This window comes from Mobula birostris, chromosome 8 (genome assembly GCF_030028105.1).
Source record: "Mobula birostris isolate sMobBir1 chromosome 8, sMobBir1.hap1, whole genome shotgun sequence".
Lineage (NCBI taxonomy): Eukaryota > Metazoa > Chordata > Chondrichthyes > Myliobatiformes > Myliobatidae > Mobula > Mobula birostris.
The window spans coordinates 149,087,441-149,109,931 of record NC_092377.1 but is presented as its reverse complement, the minus strand read 5'-3'; the positions used below and the strand labels follow the sequence as shown (position 1 = coordinate 149,109,931).

Below are 22,491 nucleotides of genomic sequence, written 5' to 3'. Positions count from 1 at the left end.
TGTCCCATATCACCCAACGTCCCTGGTTAACAAAACTCAACCCATTCCAGTTTTACCATCATTTCTAGTTGTGAAAGCGTTCAAGATTTCTGTCCTCCTGCATTTCCTCATCCAGTTCTGTTGCACTTTATTTTCTACTGTGCTGGCTTGTTCTGGAGCTAACCAATGGGGAAAGCTTCTATCACTGAGTCAGTATCAATAGGTTGAGGGCATGTGGTTCACTGATTGGGGGGGGTAGGGGAGTTATTCCTGGGAAGTGCTTCCACCACCATGAAGAAGCTGGTACAACAGCTGTGGCCATGCTTCTGAATAGCAGCGGTCCCCAACCACCGGGCCGCGGACCAGTACCGGGCCGCAGAGCATGTGCTACCGGGCCGCGAGAAAACGATATGAGTCAGCTGCACCTTTCCTCATTCCCTGTCACGCATTGTTGAACTTGAACATAGGGCTGCCAACTGTCCCGTATTTGCCATACGGGACCGCCCTTGTTCCGAATTTCCCCCGCTAAGGTAGAGTGTTCCTATGAAACCTTTCGGGCCGAAATGGCATAAAGCGAAGAAGCAATTACCATTAACTTATATGGGAAAAATTTTTGAGCGTTCCCAGACCCAAAAAAATAACTTACCAAAACATACCAAACAACACATAAAACCTAAAATAACACTAACATATAGTAAAAGCAGGAATAATATGGAAAATACACAGCCTATATAAAGTAGAAAAAATGTATGTACAGTATAGTCGGGAAGATGAAGGCAAAACCGATTTGTTGGGGGGGCGGTGAAATCGGCACGTACGTGCATGCGCACATCGCATGCTTCATGGTCATGGTAGTCTTTCCTGAGGTAAAGTGCCCCCGTGTTTGACTGCTACTTTTGTCCCTTATTCGGGAGTGAGAAAGTTGGCAACCCTAACTATAAAAGGCATGCTGAGGTGAGTTTAACCCTACTTGAACACTCCTCCCCCCACCCCTGGGTTGGCCGGTCCGCAAGAATATTGTCAATATTAAACCGGTCCGCAGTGCAAAAAAAGTTGGGGACCCCTGCTGAAAAGCATGAGGGCTGGAGCTGTTTTTCAAGTTCTGAACCACAATTTTTAATTCAGGAGGTGATGTGGGGAATGTAACTGCCCAAAAGTAGCAGTCAACCTCAAAGTGAACGAAAACTCTGCAGGCCAGGCAGCATTTAATGTCTCCGGGTTATGTTTAGAGACACAACAGGATAACAGGCCCTTCTGGCCCAATGAAAATTACGCCCACGTGACCAATTGACATGCTGACCTGTACCTCTTTGAACAGTTGGAGGAAACCCACACAGTCACGGGCAGAACGTATAAACTCCTTACAGACAGCAGTGGGAATTGAAGCAACACACATCAAAGTTGCTGGTGAACGCAGCAGGCCAGGCAGCATCTCTAGGAAGAGGTACTGTCGACGTTTCAGGCCGAGACCCTTCATCAGGACCTGACGCCCTGACGAAGGGTCTCGGCCTGAAACGTCGACTGTACCTCTTCCTACAGATGCTGCCTGGCCTGCTGCATTCACCAGCAACTTTGATGTGTGTTGCTTGAATTTCTAGCATCTGCAGAATTCCTCTTGTTTGAGTGGGAATTGAAGCCAGGTTGGTTGGTGCTATTTATGCATTATACCATCCACTACACTACGGTTACAATCTTTTTATTTCAGGTTCCAGCACTTGCAGTTTTATCTTCGCCTTTTTAACCAAGCCATTTTTTTTTTTGTTTTAACTGGAAACAGTAAAGCTCCTTTTTCATATTACCCTTAATTAGACTCAGTCAGACCTTGACACCACGGATGACGTATTAGCTCCCTCAGCGGAGTCTGCAGGGTGGATACTGGTTTCTTGTCTTTGCCCTGTTGCTCTGCGCTCAGCAGCTGTCACTCACTTACAAAATTTGTAATGGTTTGACAGGCCAGATGGAAACTTTGTCGTCCAGGACTGGGGGCACTGAGAATAATGGGACTGAGGAATGAAATGAGGAGAAATTTCTTCACAGGTCAATGAACCTTTGGAATTCTCTCCACAATAGAACAGCTGAGGTTCTTATGTTCATTGAAAACATGTGTAGATTTTTGTCATTTAAGAGAACAGGGGGATAGATGGAAAATAGTACTGTGATAGAAAGCTTGACCTTGCATTGATGAATGGCAGAGCAAGTTCGAAGGTCATCCAGCTCCAGATCTTCTGCCTTTCCTATCTTGTGCCCCATTGAGGGTCTGGACCGAACCCACAGCTGTCACTTGCAGATGTTGCCTCTCCTGCTTGGGTTCCTCCAGCTGTTTGCTTCCCCGGCTCCAGCCCCTCACCTCTCTTGCTGTCCCCTCCCTTGCTCTGCACGAGCTGAGAAGAAAATTTTCTCCAACAGCATAATGAGTGCATGCTCTTTCTTCCAAGATAAACTTTTGCCCAGAATTTGACTCCACCCTTGTCCCCAGAGACTCCCTGTAACTGAACCAGAGGGTTTGCAGCCCCTTATCTCAATGAGGCATCACTAAAATTAGGGGCTGTTTTCACCTCTGTAATAATGCTGGACCCTCCCCTTTTACAGACAGGTGGAAATCTTTATTCATGACAGTTGCCGCCTCCTCCCCTCCCTAACACACAATAAACTGAGACCATGCATTAATACTACCTGCATCCTAAACAGCACCGGCCTAATCACTGATAACCCTTCCATTTATGATCTGCAATACAACACTTCATTTAAACTTTTTAAACAAAGAAAAATCCATTTTCTGTTTGCAAATGCCTCATGGCCGTTCCTTTCCTCAATGTAGTAAACTCCTTCAGCCTGCAATTTTACATTCCTTCAAATTTGGCATCTTGCCTGTGCTGCACTTTGATGGTCCCTCCATTAACCCTTCAGCTGCTGAAGCTGCCAAGCTTTGCCATTCCCTGTACCTCTCCATCCTCAAACCTACCCTTCTGGCTGGACTCTGCTCTGTTGTGACTGCAGTGACCAAGATTCAATCCTGGCCTTCAGTGCTGTCATTGTGGAGTTTGCATGTCTTCCTGTGAAGGTATGGGTTACCCCGGGCACTCGGCTTTTCTCCCACATTTCAAAGACATGTGGGTTGGTAGGTTAAATAGCTATTGTAAATTAGCTCTAGTGTGTGGGTAAACAGTCTGGGGTTAGCTGGTAGGAAATTGGGGAGAACTAAATTTGTTTAGTTTAAGATTGATGCTTGATAACTAATATGGGCTTGGGGGGTGGTGGGGGTTGTTGTTGAAACGACTGATTCACAGCTCTGTGAACTTATATATGGTTTCCAGGGCACAGGCCTGGGCAAGGTTGTATGGAAGATCGGCAGTTGCCCATGCTGCAAGTCTCCCTTCTCCATGCTACTGATGTTGTCCAAGGGAAGGGCATTAGGACCCATACAGCTTGGCACCGGTGTCGTCGCAGAGCAACGTGTGGTTAAGTGCCTTGCTCATGGACACAACACGCTACCTCAGCCAAGGCTCGAACTAGTGACCTTCAGATCACTAGACGAATGCCTTAACCACTTGGCCACGTGCCAGCACTCTGTGAACTATGGCTATGATAATTAAGTTTCGTTTTACCGTTGTCCTATGGGGCTTTTGGGACATCTTGTTTGAACAAAGACATTCCATTAAAACATGTGAAAAAAGAAGCTGTAAATACTTAGTAGGACAAGCAGCATCTTTGGAGAGAGAAGCTTGGTTAAAGTTTCCAGTTTTTGAAATCACTGACCTGAAATGTTAACTGGATTCCTCTCCGCAGATGCTCAATGGCCATTTTAATAGGTACCTCCCGTACCTAACAAAGTGGCTACCAAGTGTATGTTTGTGGCCCATTGACTTCAATGTTTGACTTGTGCATTCAGAGATGCTCTTCTGCACACCACTGTTGTAGTGTATGGTTATTTAAGTAACTGTCGCCTTCCTGTCAGCTTGAATCAGTCTGGCAACTCTCCTCTGAGCTCTCTCATTAACAAGGCATTTTTGTCCACAAAACTGCCACTTGCTGGATGTTCTTTTTTCTCTCGCATCATTCTCTGTAAATTCTAGACTGTTGTGTGTGAAAATCCCAGGAGGAGATCTACAGTTTTTGAGATACTCAAACCACCCTGTCTGGCACCAACACTCATTCCACGGTCAAAGCCACCTAGATCACATTCCTTCCCCATTCTGATGTTCGGTTTGAACAACACCAAACCTCTTGACCATGCCTGCATGCTTTTGTGCGTTAAGTTGGTGCCACATGATTGGCTGATTAGATATTTGCATTAAGGAGCAGCAGTAGCTGATAAAATGGCCACTGAGTATACAGTCTGATTTGAATATTTCTAGCAGTCTATTTCATTTCAGAAGTCCAGCATCCTCAGGTTTTACTTGTCAATGTAAATAGGGTTCTTCTGCATTACCTTTGGGAAGACTACCTGTTCCCACACAGTTTGTGATATTTCCAGAGACTCATCAGTGACTGGGTGCTTTGTGTAACCGTGGTAACTGATGGTAAGATGGAGATGGGGGCTTTGTGAAGTTTGAGTTCCCTCCTTACCTTTTCCACAAAAAGCTTTAACTTTCTTTTGCAGACGTCTGTCTTCACTCCAGCCTTTGGCTCCATCACGAACGTGCGAGTAAACAGCACCATGAGCACTCTTCAGGTTCTCAACCTGCTCCTCAACAAGTTTAAGGTAAGCAACTCATGTCCAAAGGAGTTGATGTTGGAGAACGTGTCCCTGGATGTGCATGACATTTCAGTCTGCCCAGTCACTCTGAGTGCACTCGGACAGGAGGTACTCTGGGAAGGCACTTCTCACATCTCTCCACCGCCACTCTTTCTGGTCTCTGTGTGAGATGCATGATGTTACGGCTAGGTAGCTACTATAATTGTCTTTCTCACTCCCATTGACCTGACTTGATCGCACTTCCCTCTGCACTGGTAAGTCCCACAACTCCTTTCTGGATTGGCAAGACCCACTCCCCTCATATCCTGCCTACTCATGAAGGCATTGTTGGCTATGGAACACCACCTGCCTCAATTCTCCATCAGCTCTAGTCTATTCAGAATGCCACCGTCTGTGTCCATCCCATCTGCTCTCCTAACGCTGCCTGCACCAGTCTTTGCTGGCCATCACTTCTAAAGTCCTTCCCATTTGAAATGCTGATGCATCAGTCAACTAAGCACTGTGGTCTGCTGTTCCCTCTCAAGCTCGCTGCCTTTCTTTAAACTCTTTCCCCCAGTCGTGTCTTTGATCTTTCTTCCATTACATTAAATGAACCGTGCAATCATACGGCATGAACACAGTCATTATAGGGACATGACTGTGAGAAGGACAGGACTGGCAGCTCAGTGTTCCTGGGTTTCGATCGCTAGAATTACTCAGCAGATTAGATTGCATCTGTGGGGAGGAAATAGAGTCAACGTTCCAGGTCAATGAATTTTCAAACCTCTCTGCTCTCCCTCCAGATTCTAACCCTCACCTATAGCATTTTACTGTGGACAATAAACCTGCTAACCCTCGCATTGGGATCAGTGACAAAATCTTTGGGGCACAGTAGAGTGGAGTGTGAGAAACTTTATCTCGTGTGTGTGTGTGTGTGTGTGTGTTAGAGAGAGAGATCTGAAATCAGAGGGCATAGGCTTAAGATGAGGAGAAAGAGATGGAGGAAATTGTTGTTGAGGGGTGAGGGTGGAAAATTCACTCCAAGGGGAGTTGTAACCTGGAATGTACCATCTGAGAAGGTTCTGGAGGAAGGGACTCTCAGAATATTTAAAGTTTTTACTGTAAGATGAGCACTTAAATCATCAGTGCAGGGAAGGCTGCAGCCTGAATATTGATAAATGGGATGAGTATAGTTAGATACTTGATAGTCAGCATGCATACTTTGGGCCAAATGGCATGTTTCTGTCTGATAACTGTGTGACCTGACATCTTTCTTAAATGGCCCGGCTCTTATATTGAAATTGATCCTCCGGTTCTGGACTTCTAAGCCAGGGAGCCATCTTTCCTTCTCCAGTCTGGTTGGGCCTTTTCTCTCTTGCAAGCTAATTTATAAACTTCAAGTCATCTGTGTTGGTCTTCTAAATTCTGGAGAATTCTGGCTTTGCCTATTCTGTTCTCTGCTGCAAAACCTGCAAGTTGGAAGTCTGAATTGTACTTTTAAGCAAGGAGATGGAAATAGCCCAAGTGCTGTCTTACTAAGTCCCTACACAATGCAAGTCTTTCTGTAAACAAGGGAATGGGTGAAGAGTAACTCTTTCACTTGGAACTAAAGGTTTCTCTATTCTCTTCCAGATTGAAAACAGCTCAGATGAGTTTGCACTTTACATTGTCCACACCAGTGGAGGTGAGTGCTCGTTCAGACTGAACCAGGATCTTGACTTTGCAGCATATATATTCATGCCAGTAAACAAGTCCAAAGACAATCAAGTGTAAAATGGATCACAAGAGCAAAGAAAGTAGAAGCAGGAACAAGCCTCTTTGCCCTCACATCTGCTGTGTTCTTTATGTTCATGGCTGCTCCACGCTGGCCACAAGTTCTCTTCTCTACTTTTGTCCCCAAACCCTCTGGTCTCTGGTCTCCTTAAACATTGAAACACCTGGGGTCCAACTCATTAGGCACTGAGAATTCCAAAGATTCATTACCCTCAGAAGAAATTTCTGCAAACTGCACAGTTTCAGCCCCTGACTCTGCAGCTGACTTCACAAGTTCAGAGTAAAGCAGGCGGATAACTCTCAACACATTGCCCAGTGGTGCAGCTAGTAAGGCCATTGCCTTGCAGCTCCCAAGACTCCGGTTCAACCCCGACCACAGGTGCTGTCTGTGTAGAGACTGCAAGTTTTTAAATAGTAGCTTTATTTGTCAAATGTTTATTGATTTATTGAGATACTGTTTTTTTATTAAGTGCAATCGTGAACAATAGCCAGATCAGAAATACTGGTAAGTCAACTAGTTCCCAAAGAGAACTCTGATGGGCTAATCAGATGGTTCACTCCTGCTCAGCGATTGAACACAAAAAAACTCATATGTACAATTAAGAAACATTAAAAAATAGTAGAAATACTGGAGCCATGATGAAGTCTGCTGGAGAGAGACATTTATACACATGCTGTCCTCCATAATTCAAAGAGATTGAAGGATAAGGTTGCAGGGTGACAAAACGTGGCAGGAGCACTTGGAACTAAAAACTAATCCCTACCCTGAGAACACCGCACCTGTTCTTTCCGCACTGTTCTCCAGCAGTTTAAGGACTAAGTCCAGCCGGAACATAACTCACAAGTGCTCTTGAAAGTCGGGTATTAATCCTACCTGCCAACAACCAAACATTGCCATCCTGGTCCCCTTCATGATAGCTATGAAGAAGCATATGACTTCCCTCCCAGAGATGATAGGTGTTTGTGCACTCGACTCTTGAAGCCCTTCTGCCCCTTCAAGCCATGCTGCCTAGCAATCTCCTGAACCATGGGACAATTTACAATGACCAATTAACCTACCAACCGGTACATCTTTGGACTGTGGGTGGAAACCCACATGGTCTTGGGGAGAACGTACAAACTCCTTACAGGCAGCGGCAGGAATTGAACCTGGGTCACCAGAACCATAAAGTGTTGTGCTAACCACTACGTTTCACACTGTTTCAATGTACAACGAAACGCAGAATGAAATTTGCCACTTTGCGTCAACGACCAGCAAGGATTGTGCTGGAGGGGCAGCCTGCAACTGTCGCCATGCTTCCAGCGCCAACACAGCACGGTTGCTGGCACTGTAAAGCGATCTCACTAACTGCTATGCTGCAGTGCCACCCCCTTCCTGTGACTGCATGGATTTCCCATCAAATGCTCTAATTTCCTCTTTTAACCCAAATACCTACATGTTGGTAGGTGAATTAGCAGCTGAACGTTGCTCTAAGTGTGTGGGTGAGTGGTTAATGGAACTGCTGGGTGATTGAAGTGGAATTATGTTAAATGGGTACTTGGTTGGCATGGAGCCAGTTGGCTCTAGGGCCTGCTCCAACGCTGTATGGCCCTGGACATTGTAAGCGCAATGTTTAAGGTCTTGCTGCCACTGAATGCTGGGAGGCTGCTCTCTGTATAAAAGCCTTCAACCACTTTGTGGTGTATGGCTGAAGGGGGAAACATGATTGGCCTTGCTTTGTAAATTGAATGTATTGTGTAGATAGCAGAAGTAATGCAAAAAAAATGTACTAATTGTTTTGTAGTTCCAGTATACATTTTCATGAATAGCATAATTTTGAAAAAAAAAATCTCAAAGCCCCAGTCAGTTTCACAACTCATCTCCACAAATTTTACAGAAAGAACAAAATTGAAGGATTCGGACTACCCTCTCATCACCCGGATTCTTCAGGGACCTTGTGAGGCCATAGCCAAAATCTTTCTCATGGAGAAGGACCTGGGAGAAGAAGTCACTTATGATGTATGTATATATTTTTTATTATTATTCTACAAGTCGGTCAATGAATTTTTCTGCTCAAGTCTCTGAAGTGGGACAAGTACAAGTGGGACAGTGTAAGTCCTGACCTCATTGAGTGAGGCACACAGAATACTGGAGGAACTGCGTAGAGTGCACTGTTGGGGGTGGTGATAGAGGTAGCTATATTGGGGACATTTAAGGGACTCTTAAATAAGCACATAGATGAAATTAAAATGGAGGATTATGTGGGAGGGAAGGTGTGGATTGATCTTTAAATAAGTTAAAGGGGCAGTGCAACATCACAGGCTGAAGGGAGTCTACTGTCCAATGTTCACAACTCAGCAGGTTCAGGCAGCTTAGGCAACATCTATGAAGGGGCACATACAGTTGACATCATGGGTCGAGACCATTTATCAGGACTTGACCCAAAACCTCAACTGCTTATTTTCCTCCAAAGATTGCCTGACCTGCTGAGTTCCTCCAAAATCTTTGTGCATGTGTTTCTCAAGACCTCCAGCATCTGCAGAATCTCTTCTGTCTCTTGTTAAGGCTGGTTGACTGCATTAGGTAATATTGCCACCAATGTTTTGGAAATATTGCTAATTCATTGCAAGTGGTTTTAGATATTTCCTTTCTCTGTCCTTGTGTAGGTTGCCCAGTACATCAAGTTTGAGATGCCAGTGCTTCAAAGTTTTATTGTAAAGTTGAAGGAAGAGGAAGATCGGGAAGTGAAAAAGTTAACACGCAAGTAAGTTCCTGTAGAAACTTTTGTTTAAAATTACTTTTCTAAGCAATGGAGATGGTGTTCAAGAAACGAATGCTTTTTTTGAATGATAATTTCAGTCTACGGGTGCTGAAGAATTTGGAGTAGTTGATAATATTTAAAAACTGATAATAGATTGGCTAACATGAGGAAATCTGCAGATGCTGGAAATTCAAGCAACACACACAAAAAATACTGGTGAACGCAGCAGGCTAGGCAGCATCTATAGGGAGAGGTACAGTCAACGTTTCGGGCCAGGACCCTTCATCAGGACTAACTGAAAGAAGAGATAGTAAGAGATTGAAAGTGGGAGGAGGAGATCCGAAATGATAGGAGAAGACAGGAGGGGGAGGGAGGGATCTAAGAACTGGAAAGTTGATTGGCAAAAGGGATACAAGACTGCAGAATGGAGAGGATCATGGGATAGGAAGCCCAGGGAGAAAGAAAGTGGGGGAGGGTAGCCCAGAGGATGGAGAGCAGGCAAGGAGTTATAGTGAAAGGGACAGAGAGAGAAAAGGGGGGGGAATAAATAAATAAGGGATGGGGTGCGAAGGGGAGGAGGGGCATTAATGGACGTTAGAGAAGTCAATGTTCATGCCCATCAGGTTGGAGTCTACCCAGACGGAATATAAGGTGTTGTTCCTCCAACCTGAGCGTGGCTTCATCTTGACAGTAGATGAGGCCGTGGATAGACATATGGGAAATGGATGTGGAATTAAAATGTGTGGCCACTGGGAGATCCTGCTTTCTCTGGTGGACAGAGCGTAGGTATTCAGTGAAACGGTCTTCCAGCCTGTGTCGGGTCTCGCCAATATATAGAAGGCCGCAACGGGAGCACCGGATGCAGTATATCACCCCAGCCGACTCACAGGTGAAGTGTCGCCTCACCTGGAAGGACTGTCTGGGGCCCTGAATGGTGGTGAGGGAGGAAGTGTAATTGGTTAAATGTTATTAAGTTGTAAGCACCACCAGTGTGGCATATTGACACAGAAAATATTATACCTGAAATTAAAACAAAGGATTAGTGAAAGAAGGCTGGTTTGAACTGCATGTTGAGATTCACCGAATAATTTTAGGGGATAGGTAGTGGGTGGCACAGTGAGAAGAGCTGCTGCCTCAATTCTGCCCTCCAGTGCTGTCTGTGTGGAGTTTGCATGTTCTCCCTGTGACCAACTGGGTTGTGCTTGACTTCTCTCTTTTTCCATAGGTTGGTTAGTTTATAGCCCTAGTGTGTAGACCAATCATGTAATCTGGGAAGAGTTGATGGCAAAGTTGGGAGAAAAAAATTGAACTATTTTAAGATTTGTGTAACTGGGTGCTTAAGTTTGATATGGACTCATTGAGCCAAAAGGGCTATATTCACACAGAACGATGCCGTGAATCTTGCAATTTATGGATCTTGGGCAACGTTTGTTTCACTGGGCTGGGGACAGTTCTTTCCTCACCAGCTCGAAGAGTTTGATGTTGATGCAGGAGAAGGCCATATGTTCCCTGAAGTCTGCTCCACATTCTCCTACCTGCCATGTTTCCTAAATATTAAAGATGGACATTCTTGCTTTTGTAAGCTATGACACACTTATGAACCCAGAAACCCATATGCCTTTTTGTACAGCCTCATCAGTTATCTGGTTGTCTTCACATATCAGTCCATGGTGGTTGATGACAAGCTGATAATGTTGAGTTCTGAAGAAATTAAATGTGGCAAGAGCTCAAATCCAAACTGTGCATATTTGTGCAATTAACTAAATCTGCAATGTAAGAAGCAGATGTGGGTCACATTTGATTACCAGATTGTTGGCATCTTTTAAAAAAAAAAAAAAAAAATCCATCTGTTTCAGGGAAGGAAATCAGCCATGTTTGGCTGGTCTGGTCTCTGTGCAGCTCCAGAGCCACTGTGATTTGGTTGAGTGAAATGGCCTAGCATATCCCCCAATTCAATGGAATTGTGATGGTTGATAAGCACCATCTATCTGTCATTTAAACCTTGTGAATAAGTTGATAGTCCCTAGGTTTGTGCATCCTGATCTGCCATTTAGTTTGCATTCATTTAAGGTGGGAGAAGAAATATATATGTCCTCAGAATGGAAAATCGGTAAAGTTCAAGGAAAGACTAAAAAAGGAGATGGGTTTTCGGAAGAGGAGATGCTGGCAAGAAAATTAATTGAAGTGTATAACATTTAAGGATCTTAGAGTTAATGACCCATTATTTCCCTTAGCGGTGGGGTCAAAATCCGAAAGTCTGAGATTTGAAGCAATTGGTAGAAGGAAAGTGAGAATTCTATTTTTCACCCACGCAGGATGGGTGGTAAGAGTCAGGAGCTCCCTAAAAAGGTGGGTAGAGATATAAATCCTCTTCACAGAAAACAATCCAAATAGTCGTGGTGTTTGGGTCTATGGCTCCAGAGTCATGAGTTTTCAGTTAAACATTCCTCCTATACAAGAGTCTTTCTTTTCCCCCCCCCCAACACTGGTCTTTGAGTAAAATGGAGACTTAAGATGATACTTTTCTTCACAGATACTCAGTGATGCGTGCCATTATCGAGACGCGTGTACAGGAGCTGACAGAGTCCTGGGCACAGATGTGAAATTCATTCCATTTGATGGAGTGACTGCTCTAAGATAGCTTTGGGCAGATGTTTGTTGCTGTTGGCATCTGAATGATCATGCAGAGACGACGCTTTCCTGTACTTGCCCTTGAGTAACGTGTCCCTGCACCATTCCGAATTGCTCTTGCTACAAATACGTTGAAGGTTCCCGAATGACATTGCTAATCATCCTGGATTGCCTTGGAGTCTCCTGCAATTGGATCAAGCTACAAGACTCTTCTGTGAGTGAGACCCAGGAAAGCAACAAAACTAATCATGGACATTTTTTTACGAGAAGATTTTTTCCCCCATTTTCTTTTAACACTTTTTATTAAGCTAAGAAGCGTAGAAGTTGTGGGCTGTTGAGAAAAGACTGAAACAAATTAAGTCTTGATTTGAAGTTGCTCTTGGTGTGTAGGGAGCTAGAAGGATGGACGTATTGAGTAACGTGCTGGACAATTCAAAGTCTTCACCTCCATTGTGATGGAACATCCAGTGACACATCCCAGTCACTGGGAACTCTGAAACTTCCCAGATTCCACCTCTGTGGAATGCAGTTGCTGATTGACTTGTGGTGAATTGTGGAAGACTAGATGCCTGCAGTTCCCTGGAGCACAGACAATTGTGGCTCACACGCGAGCAGCGTTTTATTGAAACAGGAATGCAAGGCGTTTTATTGAAACAGAAGCACACTAAGGATTGAGGAATCCTTTACAGCAACAGCACATGCGGTCATGACATGATGCTCTTGGCTTTGCCTTGGAGCTTGTAAGTCTGACTATTGGTGAAAGGTTTAGCTGGCCTCTCAGTCCTTCCTACTTTCTTCATTCCTAGGACTCCCTGTTGTCCAGTTGACCTTTGTTCAGGCCATGGAATCTTCCCAGACTAGATAGCAGATTATGCTGCTAGATGGAAGAACACTGCTCTTGGGAAGATGTAAAAGATTGGATGGTATGGTTGTGAACATAGAACATAGAAAATTACAGCACAGTACAGGCCATTTGGCCCACAATGTTGTGCTGACATAGATCAATCTAACCTTTCTCTTTTGCATAACCCTCCCTTTTTTTTCTATCATTCATGTGCCTATCTGAGTTTCTTAAATGCCCCTAATGTATTTGCCTCTACCACCATCACTGGCAGGGCATCCATACACCCACCACTCTTTGTAAGGAACTCTGACGTTCCCCTGCAACCCACAGATACTTCCCTCTAATCACCTTAAACTTATGCTCCCTTCTATTAGCCATTTCCACCCTGGGAGAAGTCGCCAGCTATCTAATATATCTGTGCCTCATCTTGTATACCTCTGTCAAGTCACCTCTCATTCTCCTTCACTCCAAAGAGAAAAGCTCTAGCTCATGTCACCCAACTTCATAAGACACGCCCTCTCAATCAGCAACATGCTGGTAAATCTCCTCTGCACCCTCTCTAAAGCTTCCACTTCCCTCATATAATGAGGTCACTAGAACTGAACGTAATACTCCAAGTGTGGTCTCACCAGGTTGCAACATAAATATTACCCTGTGGTTCTTGAAACTCAGTCCTCTGATTCATGAAGGCCAATATACAACGCACCTTCTTGACACCCTTATCAACTTGCATGGCACCTTAGAGGAATCTATTATGGATGTGGATCACTCTACACTGTTAAGAATCCTGTCATTAACTCTATATTCTGCCTTTCAATATTACCTTGCAAAATTAATAACTTCACACTTTTCTGGGGTGAACTCCATCTGCCACTTTTCAGCCCAGCTCTGCATCCTGTCTATGTCCCATTGCAAGCTACCGCAACCCTCCACACTATACACAGCTTCGTCAAAGGTGTTCTCTTGCATCCTGAGATCAGTGCTTATCCCTCACTCAAGGTCACCAACATGGATTTCATTGCACTTGAGTAAAGTTTGTTTCTGTATTCCCTGCACTACTTCACTGTATACAACTGGCTAGTGATAGCTCAAGGTTGTGGCAGATACCAATCTCCTATACCCTGTTGAAACCACCTGGGGGTCCCAACAACCTGTTGGCCACAGTTGATCCACTGTAGCAGGCAACAGTGCAGTCTTCACCATTGCACGTAGATTTCCCCAAAGACAGGCTGGCTGCTGAAGATTGCTTCCCATGTTTACCCAGCACACTTTCTACAGGATCAGAGGGCACAGCCTCAGAAGATATCCCTTCGAACAGATGAGGTAGACTTTCCTCAGCCAGAGGATGGTGAATTCATTGCCACCGACAGCCGTGGGAACCAAATCGTTGGGTATATTTAAAGCAGAGGTTGATGGGTTCTTTTTAAGTACGGGTATCAAAGGTTATGGGGAGAAGGCAGGAGAATGGGGTTGAGAGGTTTTAAAAAAAAAAATCAGACAGGATCTAATCGTTAGATCCTGGCTGATTTTTACCCCTCTCATCCCCATTGAATTTGGATGTCAAAGCACACTTGATTGGCCAAATGCATCAATTCTTCTCCTCTGTCTTATGGTTTTATGTTCTAAGATCACTGGGCTAGAAGACCTGTCATGTACTATTGGCAGGGATTGGTTCAGATGAAATTCTTGGGTAAAAGTTTACAGGCAAACCCAACACTGTTCTGGGAAACTCTGATTCAACCTTCTGTGGTTAAGATGCAGTTGTGCAGGGCTTAGATGGCAATCACGCAGTGACTGTCACATTTATAAAACTAGCAACATGAATATTCGAGGAAGAAAGCCAACAAAAAGGTTGAAGGCCACTTCTGTGTGTGTGTAGCAGGAGCTGCTCGGTAACTGGGCTGAAGAAGTGGTAACCTGATTCTCCAACTCTGACGGTGCTTGGTCATCTTGCGTGGGTCATTTCAAGGACTTCATTGCACAGTGCCCAACACACTACCGCCTCCATGGACATTATGTCCTCTTGGCTGTAATGCACAAGATGCTATCCCATTACCCAACTACTTCTCAAGAGCATATCTGGCCCAACTTGTTGGGGATTGCAGCTCACTGGCAGGCTTTCATGGAGCCAAGTTCATGTTTAAACGTAAACTTTCCTCCCATGTGCACGTTATGATAAAGAAGAGAGCTGGTGAAACCAAATGCACGCACAGTTTTGCGTGTCACATATTAGAACACCTGCTTCCTTGACTCAAGCTCCTCAGTGTTCGCACACAGTAACCCTTCGACATGCTGAAGATTTTTTTGTCCCCTGGCTTGTTTCTCACACCGGCCATGTTTGAAGCACTACTTGTTGCACGAGAGGAATCTTCAGGTGACAGGATCATGTGGAGCTTTCATCTTCTCTTGAGTTCCTGGGTGAACCTGGAGCGCTGCTTGCTCCCATGAGAAAGCTGGCTGCCATCAATGTTGCCTATCTATAGGTATTGCACCTTGTCACAGTAAACTGGAGGGAAATGGGTATTTTCCTTGACGTGATGTGTTAATGTAAACAGCTCTGTGTGAAAGTGACTAATTGCCTTCCCTTCCAGAACAATCTACCAGTGTATCAACGATTACTGATATGGACTTGTCCACACTACTTCCAAACGGCTTCCAGGAAAGACCACAACCCCCTCCTGGGATGAGTTCTTCCACCAGAACTCAACGCCCTGATGGTTTTGGTGTCCTTAATCCTTTTAACAAAACCCCTTTTGTACATAAGTCTTTTGATCACATTGCGACGAGGGCTAAAATAGCTACCTGAGAAAATCTTCCTTCTGCTGACCAGTATAGTGCATACTCCTTGGTTACCACATAGTCATATTATTAAAGATGCAGGGGTACAATAAACGGATGACATTGCCACTGGCATGTAACACAGTGTGTAATAGAAATAACCTACCTTTTGGTTAAGAATTTGAACATTAAGATTTTAACCACTGGCTATCTCATTTATGTAGAAAGCACACAATGTCTCACTCAGAAAATAATTGCACTTTTAATGTATGTAATACAATTTTGGAGATAAAATTTGGTTATATACTTGCCTTTTTTCAGGTTCTCCAGTTTTAAACTGGCTTGGAAATCAAGACCAGTTTAACAGGCAGTAAGTTTTCATTCTTGCTGTCTGTTATGCTGCTGGCATTTAGGGCAGCAGTGAAGGTCCTCCATCACTGTATAGGAGAATTCTGCATTGCTATTTTGTAGCAATTGTTTTATTTTTGATGAGTCAGGGTCATTAGCCCTGAGGTTAACCCCCGAGCCTAGAGGACCGGTGGTCTGGCCTCTACTCTTTGATCTGTTTGGCATGGGTGACCCGAACAAGAGCCAAAGCACAAGGCCCTGACTCCAGCCAGCGTCGCTCTCCAGGTCATTGAAGCATGCACGCCTCCAAACACTATGACGAGACTGTGGTCCTCTTGGAGGAAGATCGTTTTCACTTGTTGCAAATCATGTTTTTTTTGCATTGGAAGGGTGTATTTTGCAAGGTATATTTAGAGTTTTTAAAAAAATATTTGTTAACAAGGCAGTAAGTTTCTGCAGAATGTGATTGTGGTATATATGGTACATGGTGTAATCAGGGTATGGACTAGCAGGACAAACACTGTTTTTTTTAAAAAAAGTGTTGTCCTTGATCCTGACAGGCACAAATGTTAATGGCCTAAGTGTTTCCTGAGATGAAGGGAGTCTGTGTCACTGGATCAGAATGTGGAAAAAGCGATCAAGCTCAGGCTCTAGTTGGATGTGAAGCCTGCAAGTTCCCAGCAGCCCTTGCTGAGTTCACTGCAGTTGTTCTTACTTCAGTCTGCTACCTTTGCAAGGACACTGCCACTGGCTGTCCTCCTGGTCATGGGCTGCACTCCTTGCCTGAAGTAGGGTCATTCTGAATCTTGGGTGAACAATTCATCGCCCTGATATTCTGATCTCAGTGCTAACACATTCCCGGTCATCAATTCTACCTACGTTGAAAACAACTGTAAATAGAAAAGTCTATATTTTTCTGTCATTGCCGTTTCACACACACTTCAGTAGCTGAAACCTGTTAGCTATTTTTAAAAGAATGCAGTTGAATAAAGTCTTCATAAATTAACAACAATGTGACTGGCGTGATGCAGTGTAGTTTGTTTGGGAGCTCACCCAGTGCTTTCGCACTGTTTTGCTTTGTTTAATATTCTTGAAATTCCTTCATCTAACAGACAAGTTAAACAAAGGGACAAAGCACAAAATGCTGGAGGAACGCAGCAGGTCGGGCAGCATCCATGGAAATGGAGAGTCGATGTTTTGGGCCGAGGCCCTCCTTCAGGACTGGAAAGAAGAAGACACCAGAATAAAAAAAGGTTGGGGGGGAGGGGAAGGAGAGCTAGAAGGTGATAAGTGAACCCAAGCACATGGAAAGGTAAAGGGCTGGACAGGAAGGAATCTGATAGCAGAGAGGAGTGGGCCATAGGAGAAAGGGAAGGAGGAGGGGCATCAGGGAGAACTGAGAAGAGGCAAGAAGCCAGACTGTGGAATAGAAGAGGGGAATGGTAGGGATATTTTTAACTGGAAGGAGAAATTGATATACATACCATCAGGTTGGAGGCTACTCTGATGGAATATAAGGTGTTGCTCCTCCCCTCTAAGGGTGATTTCATTGTGGCACGGGAGAAAGCCATGAACTGACTTGTCAGAATGGGAAATGAAATTAAAACCTTTTGCCACCTGTGGATGGTGCGGAGGTGCTCGTTGAAGTCGTTCCCCCAGTTCACAAAGGGTCTCACCGATGTAGAGGAGGTGCAACAGGAGCACCAGACACGATAGATGAACCCAGCAGATTCACAGGTGAAGTGGTGCCTCATCTGGAAGGACCACTTGGGGCTCTGAATGGAGATGAGGCAAGAGGTGAATGGGAAGGTGTAGCACTTTTGCAGCTTACTGGGATAAGTGCTGGAGGAAGATTAGTGGGGAGAGACAAATAGACAAAGGAATCCCGGAAGGAGCGATCCCTGTGGAAAGCTGAGGGGTGGGGGGTGTTTAATGGTGGGATCCCTTTGAAGATGGTGAAAGTTGTGGAGGATAACGTGTTGGATGCAGAGGCTCTGGATGGCAGGTAAGGACGAGAGGAACTCTATCACTGTTAAGGCAGAGGGAAGATGGGGTGAGTGCGGATGTTTGGGAAATGGAAGAGATGCAGGCGAGGGCAGCATCAATGGTGGAGGAAGGCAAACCCCATTCTTTGAAGAAGGAGGCCTGGAGAGGAAAGGCTCATTCTGAGCAATGAGAAAACAAGGTTTTGGAGGGAAGTGAGTGAATAAAGACCAGAACAGTACAGTACACAAGCAGGCTCTTCTGCCCACAAAGTTTGTGCTGACCATGGTGGCAACTTAAATGATAGTGCCTGGATGTGGCCTATATCCCTCCATGCCCTGCCTATTTGCTTCTGTCCCAATGCCTCTTAAACTTGGTTTAGATTCTGATTTATTTGTCACATGTGCATCGAAACATACAGTGAACTATGTCATTTGTGTTACCAACCAATTCATCCAAGGGTGTGCCGGGGGCAGCCTGCAAGTGGATTCTGGTGCCAATATGCCACGCACCACAGTGCTTGCCAGAAAAACACAGAACACAACAGAACATAACATAACAAGCAACAACAGTGAAACAAGCCCCATTCCTCTTCCTCATCCACCTACTGTCCTCTAATCCCAGGACAGGCCATCTTCGGCCTCCAGTGGAATTGTGGATTCACCATTGTTATTGTATTTTCTTCCACTAATTCCCTGTCAGTGTTTTCCAAGCACCTCCCACTCTATTTTTTTAAAAAAAACCTTTACTTTGTAAATTTCCATTAAACTTTTCCCCTCTCACCATATAGCTCCTAGTATTTGATTAGATTCAACTTTATTGTTATTGTGCCAAGTACAGATACAAAGCCAATGAAATGCAATTAACATCTGACCAGAAGTGCAAAAGAATAGTATTATTTACAAAATACCTGTGAATAAAAAGTAAGTGCTACAGCACACAAATATAAAAGTACTGAGACAGTACAATATGGGTGCAATACTGCTTAGCGCTGTGATGAGAGGTTCTGCAGTGTCACAGCCTCAGGGAAGAAGCTCTTCCTGTGCCTGCTGGTGCCGGAGCGGAGGCTCCTGTAGTGCCTACCGGATAGGAGGAGAGTAAAAAGTCCATGGTTAGGGTGCAATGCATCCTTGATAATGCTTTTTGCCCTGCCCAGGCAGCGTTTATGGTAGATGTTCTCAATGGTGGGCAATTGGGTGCTGATAATCCGCTGGGCAGTTTTCACCACCTGCTGGAGTGTTTTGCGGTCTGATACGGGACAATTGCCATACCACACTGAGATGGAGTTGATGAGTATGCTCTCAATGGTACAGCAGTAAAAGTCCGTTAGTATCCTGGGACAGAGGTGAGCTTTCTTGATGCTCTGTAGGAAATAAAGGCGCTGTTGCACCTTTTTGATCAGGGTGGAGGAGTTCAGGGAGCAGGTGAGATCCTCGGAAATGTGGGCACCAAGGAATTTGAAGCTTGATACACGCTCCACTACAGCTCTGTTAATGTAGATGAGGACATGAGTGTGGCTCCTGGCATGCCTGAAGTCCACAATAATCTCCTTGTTCTTCTGTCACCCTTGACATTTCAACACTGGAAAAAGCTATAGCTATCTACCTTGTCTACATTTCTAATAATTTTGTATATGTCTGAAAGGTTGCCCCTCGGCCTCTGACATTCCTAAGAAAACAACCTACCCTGCTAGCACACCTTCTTTAGAAATGGACCCAATGGTGCAAAAATCTATTTTTTCCCTTCCTACACCACCCCTTGAGCTATGCATTAATCAGACCTATCTATCTATTCCTATATGCACAAGCAGCTGACACCAGAGGTATTCCAGGGATAACAGCCTCAAAACACTTGCTCTTTAATTACTATCTAACTGAGCAGCTTCATGTTGTTGGACCCTATCCCTCTGTCTATCAATGTTGTTGGTAAGGACAAGCCACAATCACCCTTCAGAATGCTCTACAGCTATTCATCCCTAAACCCGACACCAGAGAGACAACATGCCATCTGAGAATCACGCCACAAAAACTATGGTTTTTATTGGCTCCTCTAGTCTTTTCCTTCTCCCACCACCAGAAGCAAAGACAACTGCGTTGCTACAAGCATGGCTGCTGCTGTGGCTCACTGGGAGAGCCTCTCCCAACAGTTTGCAACGTGGTACAGGTCCTCCCTGGGTTGTGGTGGAGACCCTGCACAAGCGGGCATTTGGGACACAGACGGGGGCAGCTTTGACAACTGTCAAGGGGCTGCAGACACCTTCTGCCCGGTGGGAATGTAGTATTTCTTCCTGCCTTCTCCCCATGCCTGAGGCACAACATTTGGAATCTGGGTGGAACTGAGCAGATTTAGAAGTGCCGAGCAGTCTCACTCACTCACCAAGTCCATAAGGTTGTCTGGCAGCTGCTTGATCTCCCGTAACAGCTGGTTCTGTTCGTTTCTAGCTTAATACAGTTTGGATTACGAACAGTTCTTGAGGATGGAACCTGGGGGCTGCCTGTATTGGAACCTCCTTCCCTTTACTCCATGGTCAATTGTCATCTCCACTCAGATTCCGTCTTCCGTATTTGTCTCCGTTACCTATCGCTTCCCAGCTTCTCACATCATTCCCACTTTCCCACCCCCTCTATCCCATCTTCCTACCTCCTCCCTCTCGTTATCGCCTGCCATCTCATGCTCTTTCTCCTCGTCCTCCTTCTGTTCTGGCTCCACCCTCTTTTGTTCCAGTCCTGCTGAAGGGTCTGGTCTCGAAACGTTGACAGTTTATTCCCCTCCATAGATGCAGCCTGGCCCGCTGAGTTCTTACAGCATTCTGCGTGCGTTGCCTGTATCCAGGGGACTACCTCAGTCTCTACCTGCACGTACTGCTCCACCTAGTGGTGAATGATTGCTTCGCTGTCGCTAGTTGTGGTAGACAGCATGACCGTCAGCTCACTTACTGTACTATCCAAGATGTCCTTAGCATCGAGGATACCAAAAGTGAGTCCAGCTGCACCATGCTCCCAGTCGGGAGCTGCAGCTGGACAAACCTATGCACACATAGTCGTCACAACGGAAGCTTCTCCAATTTCCCACGTATAGTGTTCATTAAAAGTGACTCTATACTGTATATCTATAAGAATGAGTCTTGCTGAAGGGTCTCGGCCCGAAATGTCAGTTGTACTCTTTTCCATAGATGCTGCCTGGCCTGCTGAGTCCCTCCAGCGTTTTGTGCGTGTTACTTGGATTTCCAGCATCCGCAGATTTTATCTTGTGACTACATAAGCAACTTGCAATTAGCTGCAAGCGGCTGCTACTCACTGCTGTCACCATGTGGTCCATAATGCTACAACAGTTGGATTCTCAGAGAACCAGGTTCTAGTTGACCATTTTAAAATCGCAGCGTGAATTTCAGATTACATCCAAACTAATGGGCTTGCTATGAAACTCACAAGAAAGCTACACCCAAGACATGCTCTTTTCCCGAAAGAAGGTGGGGGGGGGGGTGGGGTCAAGATTCACACCACCAGGTTCAGAAAGAGTTATTACCTGAAATGTTCCCACAGCCTATGGAGTTGCTTTCAAGGACTATTCATTTCATGTTCTCGATATTTATTTTTTTGTTTGTTTAATTCTTTATTTATTGTATTTGCACAGTGGTTGTACTGCCAGTTGGTACGGTCTTTCATTGACTCTATTACAGGTTTGGATTTATTGAGTATGACCGCAAGAAAATGAATCTAAGGGTTGTATATAGTGACGTACATTTACTTTGATAGTAAATTTACTTTGAACTTTGAGGGAAAGGAGATAAAGGGAAGAAGAAATTCATTTGGTGAGAGCAACAAACCAGTTCACCTTCAAAACCATTCCAGTATCTCTTCCCACTGCTGTAACCCACAGCTTTAGAATAGTAATATTAATACTCTTCGAGCTGTTGCTCTTCAGATCATTTCCCCATTTGAGATATTGCCTTGGATGCAAGCTCTGAAAGTACTTTTTCTAAATCGCTCTAGCCATTTGACTGGCAGAATCAATGGTTCTGACACAGGGAGAGAATGGGGCAGACGTTGGAAAATTAAACTAAACACAGAAAACAACACACATAAAAAATGCTGGTGAATGCAGCCGGCCAGGCAGCATCTATAGGAAGAGGTACAGCTGACGTTTCGGGCCAAGACCCTTCATCAGGACTAACTGAAAGAAGAGATAGTAAGAGATTTGAGAGGGGGAGGGGGAGATCCGAAATGATAGGAGAAGACAGGAGGGGGAGGGATGGAGCTAAGAGCTGGGAAGTTGATAGGCAAAAGGGACACACATCAAAGTTGCTGGTGAACGCAGCAGGCCAGGCAGCATCTCTAGGAAGAGGTACAGTCGACGTTTCGGGCCGAGACCCTTCGTCAGTCAAGAGGCAATTGCAAGGCCTTTTAAAAGTACTTTTTTTCCATAGACGCTGCCTGGCCTGCTGAGTTCCTCCAGCACTTTGTGTGTGTTGCATCTGTAACATTGCCTGCTTTTGCCTCGTTATTAGTATAGCTTGATGTACTGGACCAGTACCACAGCCAGTTATCAGCAACATGTGACACAGGCAAAAAAATGGCCTTGTAATTGCCTCTTGACTCATTTGAACTGGTTTCAGCCTATCGCGGATATTTCCTTTGTCTCATCCATCCCTCCTGGCCCCTTCTCTGCAACTAACACTAATATGAAAGCAAATAGAACAGATATATTTGGGGTGAGGTAGAGATACGTCTCTACCAAAG

At 44.9% G+C, this 22,491-nt stretch overlaps 1 protein-coding gene across 2 annotated transcripts in view; it reads left to right on the top strand.

Moving 5' to 3' along the window:
* Window positions 1-16,771, top strand: part of rassf2a (Ras association domain family member 2a) — a 47,131-nt gene extending 30,360 nt beyond the window's left edge. For both annotated transcript variants that reach the window (XM_072266534.1, XM_072266533.1), the window contains 5 exons: window positions 4,580-4,681; window positions 6,287-6,338; window positions 8,305-8,426; window positions 9,074-9,171; window positions 11,702-16,771. In XM_072266534.1, coding sequence (XP_072122635.1) covers window positions 4,580-4,681; window positions 6,287-6,338; window positions 8,305-8,426; window positions 9,074-9,171; window positions 11,702-11,771 — 444 coding nt within the window. In that variant the 3' untranslated portion in view covers window positions 11,772-16,771. The remainder of the gene's footprint in view (window positions 1-4,579; window positions 4,682-6,286; window positions 6,339-8,304; window positions 8,427-9,073; window positions 9,172-11,701) is intronic.
* The last annotated feature ends 5,720 nt before the right edge of the window (window positions 16,772-22,491 follow it).